The following is an 18,077-nucleotide window of genomic DNA, read 5'->3' on the forward strand; positions in this document are numbered from 1 at the left end:
ATCAAGGGTTCCCAATGAAGAAGTTAGAGGACTGAAGGAGCTGAAAGGGTTGGTGGCTCCAAGAGGAAAGCAACAGTGCCAGCCATCCAGAGCTCCCCAGGGTTTAAATCACCAGCCTGGGAGCACAAAGAGAGGCACCCATGACTTCATCTGTATACTTAGGGAAGGATGGCCTTGTCAGGCATGGGTGGGAGAGGAGATCCTTGGTCCCATGAAGGCTGAACACCGAGTGGGGAGGAATTCAAGGGTGGGAAGGGGGAGTGGGGGGTAGGTGGGGGCATACCCTTGTGGAGGCAGGAGGGGGGACAGGATAGGGGGTTCCTGGGTGGTGGGGGGAATGGAGTGAGGGGATAAAATCTGAAATGTAAACATAATATCCAATAAAAAATATGAAAAAATAAAACCAGTGTGAAGGTTCAGAGGTTTTATTTTACAGAAATCTGAAATTAAAAAAAAAACATGTACTGCAAAATAATAATAATAACAATGTGGAAAGTAAGTCAGATATATGGGTTTCAAAACATAGGACCACTTCAACCCTTTTCAGTGTTAGATAGTAACTGCTCTGTAATTCATCAAATGGCAAATATTTTTCTGTTACATTTATAATTTCAAAGTTTCTTCTGTCTTTCAAATTCTACCTTCCCAAAATAAGTATTAATACTAATTAGATGCCAGATGAAACAGTAGAATACAGTATTTGTAGGCAATCTAGATTATTCACCATGCTGAATGCCCATCACCTTCACTCATGATATCAAGCACTAGGATCAATAGGTAGAACAAGTACCCACCTATTATTTTGCCCTTTCTTTTCCTTTTCCTTTTCCTTTTTACATGAGAGGTGGGCACAGAACCCAGGGCCTCACATATGCTGGGCAAGCACTACACTACTGAGCTATAACCTCAGCTTTTGATTTAATAGTGGATGTTTCTAATTGACCAGATAATAAATCTCTTTCCTGCTACTGTCATATTCTTTATCCAACTCAATTGTCATGGTATTCTAATAATAGCCACTGTAAGATGTACTCTTATTCCGAACATTAGGACTGGATGCTCAAGATGATACATTTTAACCTATACAGGAGAAGATACTTTGGTTGCATGTTGGGTATATACTGGGAATAGATTTGTACATTAGGTTGAAGAAATTAAACTGAAATATTTGTATCACATTTTGACATATTAAGTAATAAAAGAGATCCAGGGATACTGAAACTTAAATCATCTGGTATAGTACTGTACAACAGGCCTTTCAATGATGATGGACAGGATCTATGTATAAGCCTTCCAACTAAATAATTACTATCTACCTGTGACTACTAAGGATTTAAAATGTGGCTAACAGTCCTGAGGACTTGAGACTTAAATATCTGGTGGCTATCGTAATGGTAAGTCAAACAGGGTGCAGTTCTTCATACCTATAAGCCCAGCACTCAAGATTCTAAGGCAGGAGAATCTTAAGAGACAAGCCTAGAGTCCTGCACAGATCTAGACAGCATAGCTTAACAGAAATATGTAGTTGGGCATGGTAGTATACACCAGTAATTCTGACATTGGGGAGGCTGAAGGAGGAGGAAGAGAAAGACATCCCAGGCCAGCCTGGACTTCACAATGAGACCCTAACTTGAAAAGGAGTAAAATCTGAAGCTAAAAAGACCCTTGTGTCCCAATCCAGGCTATTGATATTAATGCTGTAACATCTATCATTTTATTTGTCTTGTATTAAGTCTCATTTACCTCTTTGTCATATGCCTACGAGGATTAATATGGTTATAGAAAAAAAATGCAAAACCACTTAGTCCAGTGATGGCTATTGCTTTCATGGGACTCATTTTCCAAATGAAATAACTGAAATCCTGAAATCTTTATAGAGTTTAGCATTTCTATATCTGGAGTTAGGGAGACACAAACATAACATTCTACCCACTGCTGTCCTCACCAACTTCACTCCTCTCTCACAGGCAAAGCAGAGCCACTCCATCCCAACAACTTCGAAAGTCAACATATTCCAGTATCTCTTCAAATGTCTAAAGTTCAAAGTTTCGCCCATTCATTTTATAATTTAAATATGGTTGACAGTTGCTGTAAAATGATCTTTAGCTGTGGGCCTCTGATACCAAACAACCAATATACTTCTAAAAATATAGGTATGGGCATAAGACAGACATTCCCATGATAGAAGACAAAAAAAGTAAGAGAGGGAAGGAGAGCAATGAACACCAGGTAAGTTGGAAATCAGTCAAACTCTTTGAGAACTTGAGGTCTCAGAAAAATCCTCCTTGGTTGAGTTACATGGTAAAATCACTTACTTTTCTGAAGTTTGGCCCTAAACACTGTTCACTGTGATAGCTTCTGCAGAGGAAGAGGGGAGACCCACAATGCCTTCTGCAATGGCCCATTTTTAGAAGTCCTGCTGTAGGGACACCCTAGTGTCAAACTACCTCAAAATCAGTATAATCTTTAAACTGAGACCAAAGTAATCCTGTGCCTAGGGTCTGTGATGGGAGTGGGAACCCTAATCATTTCTGAACTACTTTGGGGATACTTTTCTTGAAGAACAGCACATTTTGTAAGACTCAATCCACTCTAATTTGTTTCCTTTAGTCTCCAGTGATAATGCTGGTACAATCTCCATCTGTGTAGTCTTTCATTGAAATAGTTAACTAGGTCCTCAGCTCACAACCATGCTAATCTTTCTTTTTAAGATTCCTTCTTATTTTTATTTATACTGTTTGCAGTGTATATATGTATGTATGTATGTATATACATACATACATATATATGTATGAGCGCAGGTGTCCAGTGAGTCCAGATGAGGGTATTCTATTCTCTAGAGCTGGAGTTACAGGCAACTTTGAGTGCAATATAGTTGCTGAGAACCCAATTCTGCTTCTCCACAAGAGCAATACCCAAACTCTCAACTACTGAGTCATCTCCAGCCCCAACCATGCTAATCTTGACAACTTCTCTTCAGAACCTGCTTTCTTGTTTTTTTAGGTTTTGGTTTTTATAATATGAATACATTGATCCAATTATTTAAAACTTACATTTTGTTTTAAAAAGTCCTTCTTCAAATTTTCTCTTCTTGAATTTTAATGCTAGCAGACAGAAGTAAATTGGCTGCTTTTTATATGCTCTGCTTAAAAAAAAATCTTCTCAGCTAGAGGAAGAGTAAGCTGCCCATGCCCCAGTAGGTAGCCACATACCCAAGCACATATACACTGAACTAATGAGACTTTGGTGGTTATTAATAGCAAAACAGGACATGAAGTTGGGACGGTGATCAGGTGAGAAACACCAGGGGACATTGGGAAGGAAAGTATTGGTGGAAGGATGTGATAAATAGACACCCATAAAGTTGCACAATTTTTCTGATAAATTAAAATTTATTAAAAAATACATATCCCCAGCTTCAAACAAGTTCCACCTTCCAAAAATTACTTGAATACAAATAAAAATCCACCAAGTTCTTTGCCACTTTAGAGCAAGAACTGTCTTTGCCCAAATGCTGAATAACATCCTCCTCGTCTCATTAGTTCACCCTTATTACATTCATCACAACAATATATAACCAATAATCTATAATCTACATAGTGGGATTTTCTCTATTACTCTCCTCATTTATTCTGGAATCCTCACCAGATATAAAAGCCATTCCACTGCACGGTCAGGTCTCCCTAGTATGTGTCCCAAAACTCTCATAGCCCACCAAGTATTTGGTTCTGGTGGTGCTTTCACAGTTTTAGATATAGCTATGCATTGCATAAGGACATCCGACATTTTTCAACAAACAAGACTGTATACATGTCAGTGACCCCAAAAGATCATTAACAGAATTGGGTGTGGTGGGGCAAGCCTGAAAGCCCTGAAGGACCTTAAAAATCTAAGATTGTTGGTTTGAGTATAACCTGAGCTACACTAATATTTTGTCTGAAAAAGTGAAAACAAATGGGAAGGAAGAGATGTACAGAAGAGAAGGAGAGTAAATAGAGGAAGGGAGGAGATACGGGAAGGAAAGAAAGATGAGGGAGATCATAAAAGGGTAGAAAAGTTTATGACACTCCCATGCCCTTCCTGATACTAGCATCATAGTATCAGGTATCGCTTATGTCTGAGATGCTTTGGTCTGTGTTCCCAATAGCACAAACACTGTAGTACATCCACTTGTGTACCTAATGTAGGAAAAGAAAAATATCTCACTAGGTTATATATTTACTACACCATATTTATATCATTATTTTCAAGTATAAGCCTATAAAACATATATAAACAGTATGTTACATCATGCTGACATAGCTTCAAAAATCTCATGCTTACTGCATTTTTTTTATCAAGAAACTTTATTGAGTGACCTACACCATCTAGTTCTGAATTCTCTACAATGATAAGGAAGCAATCAGCTACAGATACATTTCTCAGAATGTATTCCCATTGCTAAGTGGCACATGACTCTATTAGTTACAGAAGCAGCACATTTCTCATTACCAATTTCTGTTTTAGTTAGATAGTGAGATCAAGAGTTAGAGCAAGAAACCGTGAGTGAGACATCAAGAGAAAGCACACAAGGGTGGGGATGCATTCTAAGGTGCTGGCTCATATGATTATAGAGGCTAAGAATGCTATGCTTATGATATGTTAACATGGAACTGTAGAGAATTCCAGTGGGGTCATAGGAAGGCTCAATAGCCTGAGAGTTACTGCTGTGCATGCCAATTATGGTTTGAATGCCTAAGAAGCAGTAGTAATGAGTCAAGGCTCCAGTCAAGTGGCCTAGTAGTCAACTTAACCTTTCCCTAGCCCTTTACTCAGGTTCTCAATAAATTAGATGACACCCACCCACAAGAATTAGGGCAGTCAAGCAATTCAAATGCCAATTTCTTTTGGAAACACCTATAGAGATAAATTCTAAAATGAGTTAAAATCTGGGATATCTGAGTATCTTTTGGCCTCACATGGTGAACCACTATATTATTGCAGAATGATGACTGGTAGCCCAAACAACTACTCAATTACTATTAAATTGTACATTATACATTTAATACAAAAAAATACCTTTGTGAAACCTATTTGTTCCTTTCGAAAAGTTTCCAGGGGTTTGATCAGCAAGTCACTGGCATTTTGTACCTAAAGTGGAAAAAAGGAACAATATTTAGGTTAAAATGGCAACTAAAATTCAATGAAAATGAAGGCACTAAGATGGACAACTAATAAATGAGATCCTATAAAGATTCTATAAAAGAAGACACCATCATTCATAAAAAGTACCAGCCTAACAGAATGGAAAAAAGATTTTTACCAATTACACATCCGATGGAGGACTAATATCTAAAAATATTCAAAAAACTCAAAAAAATAAATATCAAGAAAACAAATAACCCAAATAAAAATGGGATACAGATTTAAAAAACAATTTCTAAAAGAAGAAACTCAAATGGCTAAGGAACACTTAAATTGTTCCACATCCTTAGTAATCAAGAATATGCAAATGCAAACTATATTGATGTTTTTATCTTACACCTGTCCGGATGTCTAAGATGAATAAAACAAGTAACATCTCATGCTGGTGAGTATGTGGAGTAAGAGAAACACTCATACATTGCTGGAAAGAATGCAAGCTTGTAAAGCCACTATGGAAATCAGTATGGCAGTTCCCCGGGAAGATGGGAATCAATCTATCTCATGATTTCATTATTTTAACAGCTAATTAATACTCCATTTTGTAAATGTACTACCTTTTCTTTATCTATTTTCTGTTGAGAGAAATCTAGCTTCTTTTCAATTTCTGCCTGTTATGAGTATAGCAGCAATAGACTGCTCAAGAGTAGTATAGCTGGATCTTGAGATAATTGGATTCCTATCCTCCTGAGAAACCACCACACTGATTTCTATAGTGGATGTACAAGTCTGCACTCCCACTGGCAATGGAGGAGTGTTCCCCTTGTTCTACATCCTCGCCAGCATGAACTGTCATTTTTGTTATTGATCTTAGTCATTCTGACATGTATAGGTTAGTTGTGATTTGCATTTCCCTGCTGGCTAAGGATACTGAACATTTCCTTAAGTGTTTCTCAGCTATATGAGTAACCTCCATTGAGAATTCTGTTTATGATTGTATTAAATACTTTAATTGTTTTGTTTTCTTGATGTCCAGTTTTTGAGTTTTTTATATATTTTGAGTATTAGTCCTCTGTGTATAGGTGGTAAGAATCTTTTCCCATTCTGTAGATTGCTGCTTTGTCTGAATGATGATGTCCTTTGCTCTTGAGTTTCATGAGGTCCCACTTATTAATGTTTGTTCTTAGTGCCTGTGCTATCAGTATTTGGTGCAAAAAGTCTTGTCCCATGTCAATAAGTTCAAGATTATACCCTACATTGTCTTCTATCAGATTCAGGGTACCTGGCCTTATGTTGAGAATTTTTGATCCATTTGCAGTTGTATTTTATGCAGGGTGACAAATATTGATTTAAGATTCATCTACATGCAGCTGTCCACTTTGACCAGCACCATTTTTTTGAAGACGCTGTCTTTTTCTGGTATGTCTATCTGGTTTCTTTGTAAAATATCAGGTGTCAGTGGGTGTTTGGAATTATGTCTGGGTCTTAGAATAGTTTTCATTCATCAACATGTCTGGTTTTATGCCAGCACCATGCTGTTTTTATTACTATAGCTCTGTAGTACAATTTGAAGTCATGGATGGTGAGACCTTAAGCACTTCTTTCACTATTCATGAGTGTTTTAGCGATCTTGGTTTCTTGTGTCTCCATATGAAGCTGAAAATTATCCTTTCAATTTCTGTGAAGAATTGTGTCAGGATTTTCACGGAGATTACATTGGATTGTATATAGATTGCTTTGGGTGGAATGGCAATTTTTGCTGTACTAATCATATTAATCCATGACCATGGGAGATCCTTCCATCTTCTGATATCTTCTTCAGTACATTACTTCAATGTCTTAAGGTTTTCAAAGGTTTTTTTATTATCCAAATCTTTTATTTGCTTAGAGTTTCAAAGATAGTTTTTGAGCCTACTGGGACTATGGGAACAAAACATGCTAAATCCTTATTTCACTGTTTATCCTTAAATGTCTTAGAAGCTCAGCAACCAGGGAAAGAATCCCTTTTAAGTAAGGTTTACCTTTGTCTTTCTGATCACTGCATTAAGTTTTGTGAGCTGGCTGTGAAAAGCAACACCAACAAGTCTGTATCTGGATAGAAACACAACCCCAATCTAAACTCACTACAAGTTGAGAGAATCAGGTTCCAACAGAATAATAACAAAATTAAAGCTGAATAATGTCTAGCTAAACAGAGATGGTATGCACTCTACTATCACGGGATTGCTCAGGAATCCCTAATGGTAAACAAGCTACCAAAACTGGCTTCAAAACTACTGTTTGCAGTGGTGTGGGCCTCTTAATGTTATTTCCATCATTCCTCAAACATAGACTTTGTACATGACCAACAAAACTCCCTTCTGAGTAAGAAAAGCATACAGACAGGTTTCCTCATTATACAGGAAGTCTACAATCCAGATGCTTACACACCACTTCTAAGATACTAGAGCTACCTACAACTGCTTTGAAGAACACCACAGCTGGGTTCTACACCTTTTATCTCTTGTAGCTCCTGCCACCTACATTCATGAATAATGAATAAGGAGATGACCAAGCAAGAACCATTGTCATGTTCTTGGGCCATGAACTTCCTTATTGTTACCACAAATTTGCTTCAGATTCTAATTTTAGAAAGTATGTAAAACTGTGAAACATAAATGTGGGACAGAGAACCAGGATGAAGAAGAGTAAGGAAAAGAACATCTCAAACATTTCTATATTAATGTTCATTTTGATTAGAAACCTATCTGCTCCTGACAGCTTCCTGTCTTGGATTCTAAGACAAAATTGAGCATCCTTGGAGTTACTCCAGTTGTGCAGAGACAGCCACAAGGCCAAGAATTGCCTCTTTCCATCTACAGACAAATTACTGTCCAGAAAAGGACACACTTGCAGAATAGTCGACTGATTATATCTGCCTAGAGAGAGTAATCAGTCCTTAGTAATTCTGCATCACTAAGGTCTGTCAGATGATTCTGGGCCAGAAGGCTAAAGATTTGATGCTCCAACGTTCTGTAGTATAGGGGCTGTCCAGGTGTTCAGCGGTCTCTATAAATTGGCTAAGTTTTAGAAGCTATGCTTTGTGCTTCCCATAATTTCAGTTAACTCAGTCATTCTAGATTTCTGACGGGGTTGAAGACCTATAGTCTCATAGCCAATCCTGGCTATTTACTTTGAGAGAAAAGATCTGAGTAGAAGGTTTTCAGCTGACATTTATTCTAAGCCAAGGAAAAAGCCAGGTTCAAAACTAAGTGTTTTAGTCAGGAGAGACGACAGAGGTTCTGGTTAGTCAACAAAATGATGGACTGGGTATTGGGATTATCTTGTACCTCACTGGTACAAATAGGAATAATTATGCTCTAATTGTATTTTGAGAGAAAAGTGTTACTTTAACAGGAAGGGTAATATGTAGGAGGAGCTAAGGGGGGAGGAGTACCGAGAGGAAGAGATGGAGTAAGGAGAGGAGAAGGTGAAGGAGAGGAGAAGCAAAGTGATGAGGGAGACAAAGAGAGGAGGAGGGGGCATAGAGGCAGATGTCCATGTGTCTCCACCAGTCAAAGATAGTTTATATATCTAGGTTGGGTATTGGATTACACTTCTGATTGAGCATTACCAAACGTATAAAGCCTTTGACTAACACTTAAATAAAAAAATTGTATAAAAGGAAAAGGGGACATGGGATAGGGGTTTTCTAGGGAGGGGAAATGGGGAAAGTGGATGGCATCTGAAATGTAAATAAAATATAAAAGAAAAAAAAAGAATGAAAAAAAAGAGATGATTCCTGCTCCAGTAGTGTAAGGCTTTGTATACTGACTAGTTTTGTGTCAACCTGACCCAAAGCTAGAATCATCAGATAGAAAGGAACCTCAGTTGGCGAAAGTGCAGCCCAGTTGCAGCAGAGAAACCCAGCTGTTGTGGGGATGTCAGTAACATGGTATGACCACCAAGAACAGCAGCAGCAGTGGAGTGAGGCCAGCCACAGCCTAGAAGCTGCATGTACTACAGGAGGCAGAGCTGGAGAAGTTATCCAAGCCCTTTGCAGGACTCCAGAAGATCATGAGTAGATCCCAGACATTGAACAGTGGGAGTTTGATTTTGTTTTGATTTGTGACTGTACCCTTATTTTTCCCTTTTGAAGTAAAGTATTTGTTTTGTATTTGTTTTTTTTTAATTTTACTGGAGCCCACAAATGAGGGATTTTGAATTTTAAAAGACATTGGATTTTAAAGGAAACTAGTGATTTTAAAGGGACTAAATTATTTTTGAATTAAGGGGTTTTTATTAATTATTTACTTTGCATTCCGATGTCAGCTTCCCCTTCCAGGTCGCATCCCAGTCCCTCACTCTCCCCCTCCCCTTCCCTGCACCTGCCCCTTTCTCCTCAGAAAAAAGAGAGGTCTCCTATGGATATCAACCTGCCTGGGCATATCAAGTTGCAGTAAGACTAGGTACATCTTCTCCTATTGAGGCTTGATAGGGTAGCCCTTTTAGGGAAAAGGGATCCAAAGGAAGACAATAGAGTCAAGAGACCTGGACTGAAATTTTAACGTGTTTGATTTTGTAAAGGATGTGGGATTTTTTAAAGCTATTTATGTTTTTAATGTAAAATCCTAGGGCTCAATAAGAAAGAGCTGTGGCCTAATAGTGATGTGTTTGTGTTGACAAGGGGTCAACTGTACTGGCTACTTTTGTATTAATCTGATACAAGCTAGAGTCATCAGAAAGAAAGGAACCTCAGTTGAGGGAGTACCTTCTTAAGATCCAGATGTAGGACATTTTCTCAATTAGTGATCAATGGGGGAGCACCCAGCACACTGTGGGGGTGTCATCCAGAGGCTGGTGGTCCTGGGTTCTCTATGAAACAAGCCAGGGGAAGAAACCCAGTAAGCAGCACCCACCCATGACCTCTGCATCAGCTCTTACTTCCAGGTTTCTGCCTTGCTTGAGTTCTTGTCCTGGTTTCCTTTGGTGATGAACAGCAATAGCAATATAGAAACGTAAGCCAAATAAACTCTTTCCTCTCCTACTTGCTTTTTGATCATGGTGCCACATCACAGTAATAGAAACCCTAAGACATTTTGCTATGAAGAAAACAAAAGGGATGGGGATGCTGCAAGTGCTGCGGAGAAAGACAAGCTAAACTTTTTTTAGGTACAGCTGAATGAACTAGACATCAGTGCCTCTGAGAACCATATGGGCAGTGGGCCAAAGATGCTTTATCATTAGAGAATACTCAGTTAAGTCTGCCTGAGCTAGTAAGCCATCTATGAGGCTTGAGTGAAAACACTGTCTCTCCCTACTGTCTTTAGAAGCAAATTTCATAAACTCAAAACATTCTTGTCATTTCTTATGAGCAAACAGAGATTACTAAAAATGATCCTTATATAATCAATGTTTTTCACATTTATAAAACACTACCATATTATTATGTCTTTAAGGGTGCCTCATAACAATTAGAAGAGTGGCAATCGGTTTCCTTACTTTAGAAGAGAGTAAAGGAAGGACAAGAAAAACAAACTGATTAGTACAGAGTCAAGAAGTGAGTTAGTGGCTGAGTCAGATTCAAATACTAAGTACCCAACCCTCAAAGCCTATGTTCAACCATACTTCTCGATGAGCCTAGGAAATAGTAGCATTATTCTGAAAAGCTATTACCACAGTGCTGGAAAGGGGCAGGGCAACATGAATACAATTCCTTTAAATGGCAATAACTCTTTAACAAAATTTAGGTACCAATAAAAGGACATCCCATGAGAGATGAAGAAGAGAGACCACTTTGCTATACTGTAATGAGTGCCCACTTTACACACAAACCATTACTTACAATGAAAATCATTCAAACCATCTATTTTCAGATCTAGGTTGGGGCTGTGAATAATCTCCCAAGAAGTGTAGTTGCTGCTGATCTAGAGACCACACAAAACAGTTTCTCTGTTTGTGGTGGTTTGGTTGGCTAGCTGATTGGCTGATGTTATTGTCTGGTTTGGTTTTTTTAAAACAGGAGCTCATGTATCACAGGCTGGCCTCAAATTCTCCATGTAGTCAAATATTGCATTGAATTTCTGATGATCCTGCTTCAACATCTTTCCTGAGATCTGGGAATACAGGCTTTTTTGTATTACCACACTAAGGTCAAAATTATCTTTAAACCCATTAAAATGATTAGAATCTGAAACAGAAAACTGTCTTAGGCACAAATCTAGAAACATGTGTGAAATACCTTTATAAATAAGTTAAAAAAACATTGATGAAATGTATCAAGTAAGATTAGTAAACAGAAAGATGAGCCATCTATCCAGACACATAGAGTCACCATTTTTAAATAGCAGTTTCCCCAGCTGGATCTATAGATTCAGTGTTACCTCAATGAAGATGTTAGCAACTTACTTCAGGAACATTAGCAAACTGATTCTAAAGTTAGCCTATTTTTAAAGCTTACTACAAAGTTATAGTAATGAACACAGTGTGGAACTAATGAAAAAAATAAAAGAATTTATCCACTAACCAAAAATAGAAGAAAAGGAAGTATTTGCATTGGAATGGATAATCTTTTAAGAAATGGTGAGGGAGTAAAAGACCACAGGCCTCAAAGATTTATAGGTAGTTAATGAATACCAAGAACAGGAAAAATAGTTTTCATCAGGAAAGAGCAAACCATCTGGTACCAAATGGCCAACAATGAAAACATACACACAAGTAACACAAACTTAGTAGATATGTGTGTGTGTGTGTGTGTGTGTGTGTGTGTGTGTGTATGAGAGACATATTATATATGGCATATATTTTATATATATTAAATGCATATATATATGCATTTTAAAGTTCATAAATTTGAAAGAAATGGGGGTTTGGAGAGATGACAGGGAAGGAGATATATTATAATTATTACCTCAAAAGTTTTTAAAAAATATTTTTTGAAAAAAATAAGGCTGAGCAAACCATGAGGAGCAAGGCAGTAAGCAGAATTCTTCTATGGCTTCTGCATCAGATCTTGCCTTGAGTTGCTCACCTGGTTTAAGTTCCTACCTTAAATATGTTAGCCAAACAAAGCCTTTCCTTGCTACTGTCCCAAATAAATTTGCTGAACAAGGTAAGATAAAAGGTAATTTAAAAGAAACAAATAGTAAAAAGTCATACTATCATTATTTGCACATGATATGCTATTTATTACACATTAGACATTAGAAGTTCTACCTGAAAACTCCTGGAAATGATAACAAATTCAGTAAGACAGCAGAATAGTAATAAAAGCACAAAAATACACATGGGGACCAATAGAACAAAACTGAAGACCAAAAATGAGTACACATAGCTTCAGTAATTTATTATTTGACAAAGGTGACAAAAACCTATACTGAAAAAAAAGTAAAAGAAAACATTTTCAACAAATGATTCTGGGAAAACTGGAATTCCATTTGCAGAAGAATGAATTTAGGCCTGGATCTACCACCTTGCCTAAAAACTACCTGCAAACAGATCAAACACCTCAATGTGAAAGCCAAAATGCTGAAACTCCTAGAAGGAAATCCAAGCAGTACCTACACCATATGTACAGGAAAAGACTTTCTCAATAGGACTCTATTTGCACAAGAATTAAGGTCAACAATTGACAAGTGGGACTTACTAACAATAAAAAGCTTCTGCATGGCTGAAGAAACAATCATCTAAATAAAGAGGAAGCATATGAACGTGACTGGAGAAAATCTTTGCCACTTATATATCTGACCAAGAACTAACATCGAGAGTATATTAAGAAAAAAAAAAACAAAAAAAAAACAAAAAGGTCAAAACTACAAATGACCCATTCAAGAATACTGACTGGTATCTGAGCAGACAGTTCTCAAACAAAAAAAAAAATGGCTACAAAATATCTAAAAATATATTCATCATCCCCAACAACTAGAGACATACAAATCAAAACAACTTTAATACCTCATCTTACCCCAGTCAGAATAGTAAAGATCAACAAAACAACCAACAACAAATGCTGGAGTGGGTGTGAAGAAAAGGGGACTAGATACCCACATGGTAAAAATTAAAGATCTTGAATCCTTCAAAAATCATAGACCCAAATGTACCAAACTCATAAGAGATATCAGAATAAGTGAAGTTGGATGATCTTGTATTTCATGATGACATTTTAAAAATTTTTATGAGCACTAATTGCCCTTCTAAAGGACCCAGGTTCAATTCCTAGCACACACACGTGGTGGGTTACAACCAATATGTAAGTTCAGTTCCAAGGGACCCCTCTTCTGGCCTCTGTAGTTATCTGACACACATATGAGACACAAACATATATGCCAGCAAAACAGCCTCATATACAAAAAATACAAAAAGAAAAAATGATGAATTGAGTGAGAATAAAATTTTAGTTCTGCTCTGAAAAAGACACTTATTATGGTTAGTTTGCTTGTTTATTTGATTGGATCTGGGATCTGGTAAGATACCCCAGGAGTGTTGGTGAGAGTACTTCATGAAAGGACAAACTGAACAAAGGAAGACCATCCCCCAAAGTGGTGATGCAGATACAAAGAGCTCTGAAGGAAAAGTAGTGGTGTGTTTTGTCTGCTCACCTTTCACTGCCTGCTGGTAAATACCTCTGCCCTATATAGCTGCTGTGGCTGCCACCCTTTGGTGATATTACAACCCAGCTTCTTAGCCTTCTAACACGGACTAAAGACCAGAGATGCTTCAGAAATCCTTCAGTGCTATATTGGGATTTCAAAGGCATCTGGCCTTATTGATTGAGCAGCTACTAGGTTCCCAGCCTCTCCAATGTACATTGTTGAACTAGGCATTCATATAGGGTAAGTTAATCTGATACATTCCCTTTCAATATATACTCGTCCAAATGATTCTGTTGCTTTACAGAACCCCTTACCAATACAGTGACCTACCATCATCATCCTCTCATTTTCTACTTCATTGAGCAATTCAGCAAACTCCTTGAATGATTCCGCTGGTAAGAGAAGAAAATATAAGGCAAGTTAGTAATGGTACTGTTGTGCCATGAAACGTTCATGAACCCCAAAAGACCACTAAGGAGCCAAATCCGATGCAATTGCATTAGGGTCTCTATTCAAGCTTGAGCTTGGGCCATATCACTGTCTCTAACGCAGGAGAATGGGAGGGGGCCCTAAGCCCAGTTTTAAGCAAGCATTTATAGAAGCAAGAAGGGTTATCTAGCCTGGTACACATCTGATTGGGGGGAGCCATTCTGGCATTTAATATAAGTGGCTGGTGCTGGGAGCCAAACCATTAACTTAACTTCTGGTTTTTTCCCGATTGGTGGTTGTTAGAAAGTGAAGTGTCAGGGGCAGTCTGATAACCTGGAGATGCAGAATTGTAGGGGAATAACCTGGAAACTTGTTCTAGGGACCAGCCTGTTAGTTAGCTTGAGTTTAACCTTAGGTCAGTTTCTCTAAGATAGAGTTTGAACCCAAAACTCCATCTACAGTACACAGGATGACAGGTTCAGTACCTATTGAATATTACTCTTCTTTGTCTTTGTCTTTTTGGTTTTTTTGCTAATCCCCAACTAGAGAGAGTTATTTCATGGACAATATTGTATTTAATCTTCATAGTCATACTTAGAACTATCAGGGGCTTCTCTCCTGGTATGAATAAACAAAACTGTGTTAGGAACATAAGCTCAAAGTGACCCTTGGCTACAGAGTGAGAACAAGGCCAACCTGGGCTATAGGGTATCCATGTGTCTCAGAAAACAAGTTATAAAAGTTCCTTCCTTATATCTTAACCCTAAACCTATCTCCTTGCACTGTTTTTAAGTATTTCTACTGATAAAGATTTTACAGTATTGCAGATAAGCAATGAACATATATATTTAAAAAAAAACACTAGGTGGGGTATTAAATGAAAAGGATTTTAGCTTAGTGAACACTATAAAGAAAGAGAAGACAAATTTTAGAGAGAGGTAAGCCTGGACTGGAAGTTTTGTTCTATCGTTTGCTTCCTGGGAGACTTTGTGTGAATGACTTGATCTCTCTAAGCTTCAGCTGCCTTACTTATCAAGAGTCATGATCATCTACTCAAGTGCCTAGTTCTTTCTAACAACCAAATTATGTTTCAAATGTGGACTATGTATATGAAGTAGCTAATACTATCATTTCTCCCCTTCTAGAGCCAATTCTGCCACTTACTTGCAGGGTGACAGCAATTCACTGCTCCACCCTGGGTTTCATTTTTTTTCATGCACACAAGATAAATAGATTTTATTGTGTCTTCAAATTCCCCAACTTCCCACCATAAGCAGCAAAAAACATTCTCAAATGGAATCTCAATTGCAGGAAACATGAAATCCTGGGCAAACAAATGTGTCCAGATATTTGTTTGTTTGATTGATTGGTTGGTTTCAAGATGTGTAGCTGGCCTCTCTAAGGCTCCCAAGTGCTAGGACTACAAGCCTACAATAACATATCCAGTCCCTAAATTAGTTCTTTTTAAGAAAAAGACTTCTGATAGACTCCTTCTTTAATCTATTAATTATTTTTGGAATGTGCTAATTAATTTTCACAAATTTGTACATTTCAAAACTTTGTTATTGGTTGCTAATCAACTACGGTCAGGAATCATTTTTTTTATTGTTTGCATTTATTGAAACCTATTTTTTGATTTAACAAAGGGTCTACACTTCTATCCGCTACACTTCTTAGGTGAAGGACAGAAGAGGACATGGATCCCCTAGATTGGAACAGGAGTTGCAGACCATTGTAAGACACCATGTGGCCAATAGTAATGGAACCTGGGACCTCTGGAAGAACAGCAAGTGCTCTTAATCAGAGCCATCTGTCAAGCCCTAAGTTCACTTTTTTTTAACTTTCCACCACTCCCACTATTCTCTAATTGTATTTCACACAGTGGAACAAACATGGTTTGAATAGGAATGACACCCACAGACTCATGTGTGTGAATGGTTGGCCCATAGGGAGTGGCCCTATTAGGATGTATGGCCTTGATGGAGTAGTTGTGGTCTTGTTGGAGAAAGTATGTCACTATGAAGGTGGGCTTTGAGGTCTCACATATACACTCAAGTTCCACCCAGTATGGAACCCAGTCTTCCCCTGGCTGCCTTTGGATCAAGATGTAGAACTCTGAGCTCCTTCTACAGCACCATGTCTGAATGATCACTGCCATGCTTTCCACCATGATGATAATGGCTAGATCTCTGAACCTGTAAGCCATCCCCAATTAAATGTTGTACTTTATAAGAGTTGTCTTGGTCATGGTGTCTGTTTGCAGCAGTAAAACCCTTTAATCCATAATATAGTAACTGTTCCAAGTCTTCAAATGAGTGCCTTCAATTATTTTTTCTTTACTCCTTGGGTTTGTTGATCTTTTCTACTTGCTGTACAAATCTGATATTCAGCCACTGTGGTGATTTTAATTTATTGTACTTTTAAAATTTAAATATTTAGCTGTTTCCTTCTAAAAATATTTTCAGTCTTTATATTGATTTTCTTTGTGGGAAATTGTTCTCATTCATTTCTTCAGGGTTTTTTTGACATGGTTTTCTTTAATTAAATATATTTAAAATAGCCAATTAAAAAGTATTTGTCAAAGAAATCAATGTCTGAGGTCCTCAGGAAGTTTCTAATAATTTCATTTACCTCCTGTGTTAGTGGATTACTTTTTGCAATCTCACCCCACATATATTTTTATGAGAAATAGTTTAAGTAATGTAATGTGGCAATTATAAAAATCAGATTCCCCATCCTTTCCTAGGTTTGCTGCTCTTATTAATCTCTTTATTTAATGGCTTCACAAAGACTGTAGTCTGTCACATTAGGTCATTAAAATCTCTATCCAAGGAAGAAAATTTATTCTCCCTTTCCCTTTCAATATTAGGGATTAAATTTAAAGCTTCATGGTGCCAGGCAAATGATACACCCTAATTGAGCTACATCCCCAGACCTCATTTGGCTTTAAGGAAAGTATGGACCACAGTAAATAGGCCAAGCTGAATTTTAACTCACTGTATAGCCCAGACAGTCCTTGAACATATAATCTGCCTAAGCAGCTTCAACCAGGCCTGCGGTGCCAGAACCAGAAAGAGATTCCTTTAAACGGTTCGAACCTGTGACTGTGCTGGCTAGTCTTATGTCAATTTGATACATAGAGGTTATATGAAAGGAGGAAACCTCAATTGAAAAGGCCCCTATAAGATCCAGCTGTAAAGGATTTTCTTTAAAGAACATTTCTGTAAAGCACATTAGCAACTGATGAAGGAAAGCCCAGCCCATTGTGGGTAGTATCATCCCTGTCTGGTGGTCCTAGCTTCTATAAGATAGCAAACTGAGCAAGTCATGGAGGGCAAGTCAGTAAGCAGCACCCCTCCGTGGTCTGCATCAGCTTCTGCCTCCAAGTCCCTGTTCTGTTTGAATTCCTGTCATGACTTCCTTCAATGAGGAACTGAAATGTGGAAGCATAAGCTAAATAAATCTTTTCCTCTCCACCTTGCTTTTTGGTCGTGGTGTTTCATCAAAGCAATAGGAAGTTAGTACCAGGGACTGGGGTACTTCTGTGATTGGCCTGACCACAAGGAAGAATATGGAACACTTTGGGGCTCTGGACTAGAAGAGCAAATGGACACTTTAAGCAGGGTTTAATGGGCCATTTTAGAAGGATGCATGGGAGAGAGTGATGCTAAAAATGACTTGAACTATGGGAGTCCAGCTCAAGAGGGCTCAGAGGAGATTGTTGTTGTTATATTTTCATTAAAAAAGTGGCTGTTTTCTGCCCTTGTCCAAAATATCTGCCTGAGGATAACTTGAAGAGTTCTTGATTAACAGCTTTGGCAGAGGGTATTTCCAGACAGCCTAGAGTTGACTGTGTTGCTTGGTTATTGGTAGCCATAATTATGAAAATCTAATATTAAAAGCAGCAAGCTAAGCAAGGAAAAATACCAAACGTACAGTTTGAGGAGAAAGGGGGCA

At 37.9% G+C, this 18,077-nt stretch overlaps 1 protein-coding gene across 3 annotated transcripts in view; it reads right to left on the minus strand.

Annotated features, from left to right (window-relative positions):
- Positions 1-18,077, minus strand: part of Ophn1 (oligophrenin 1) — a 308,721-nt gene that overhangs the window by 168,559 nt on the left and 122,085 nt on the right. For all 3 annotated transcript variants that reach the window (XM_076918793.1, XM_034485518.2, XM_076918794.1), the window contains exons 4-5: positions 14,022-14,083; positions 5,059-5,130 (exon numbers count right to left, since the gene is read on the minus strand). In XM_076918793.1, the coding sequence (XP_076774908.1) occupies positions 5,059-5,130; positions 14,022-14,083 (134 nt within the window). The remainder of the gene's footprint in view (positions 1-5,058; positions 5,131-14,021; positions 14,084-18,077) is intronic.

The sequence above is a fragment of the Arvicanthis niloticus genome, chromosome X (assembly GCF_011762505.2).
Source record: "Arvicanthis niloticus isolate mArvNil1 chromosome X, mArvNil1.pat.X, whole genome shotgun sequence".
NCBI classification, from domain to species: Eukaryota; Metazoa; Chordata; class Mammalia; order Rodentia; family Muridae; genus Arvicanthis; species Arvicanthis niloticus.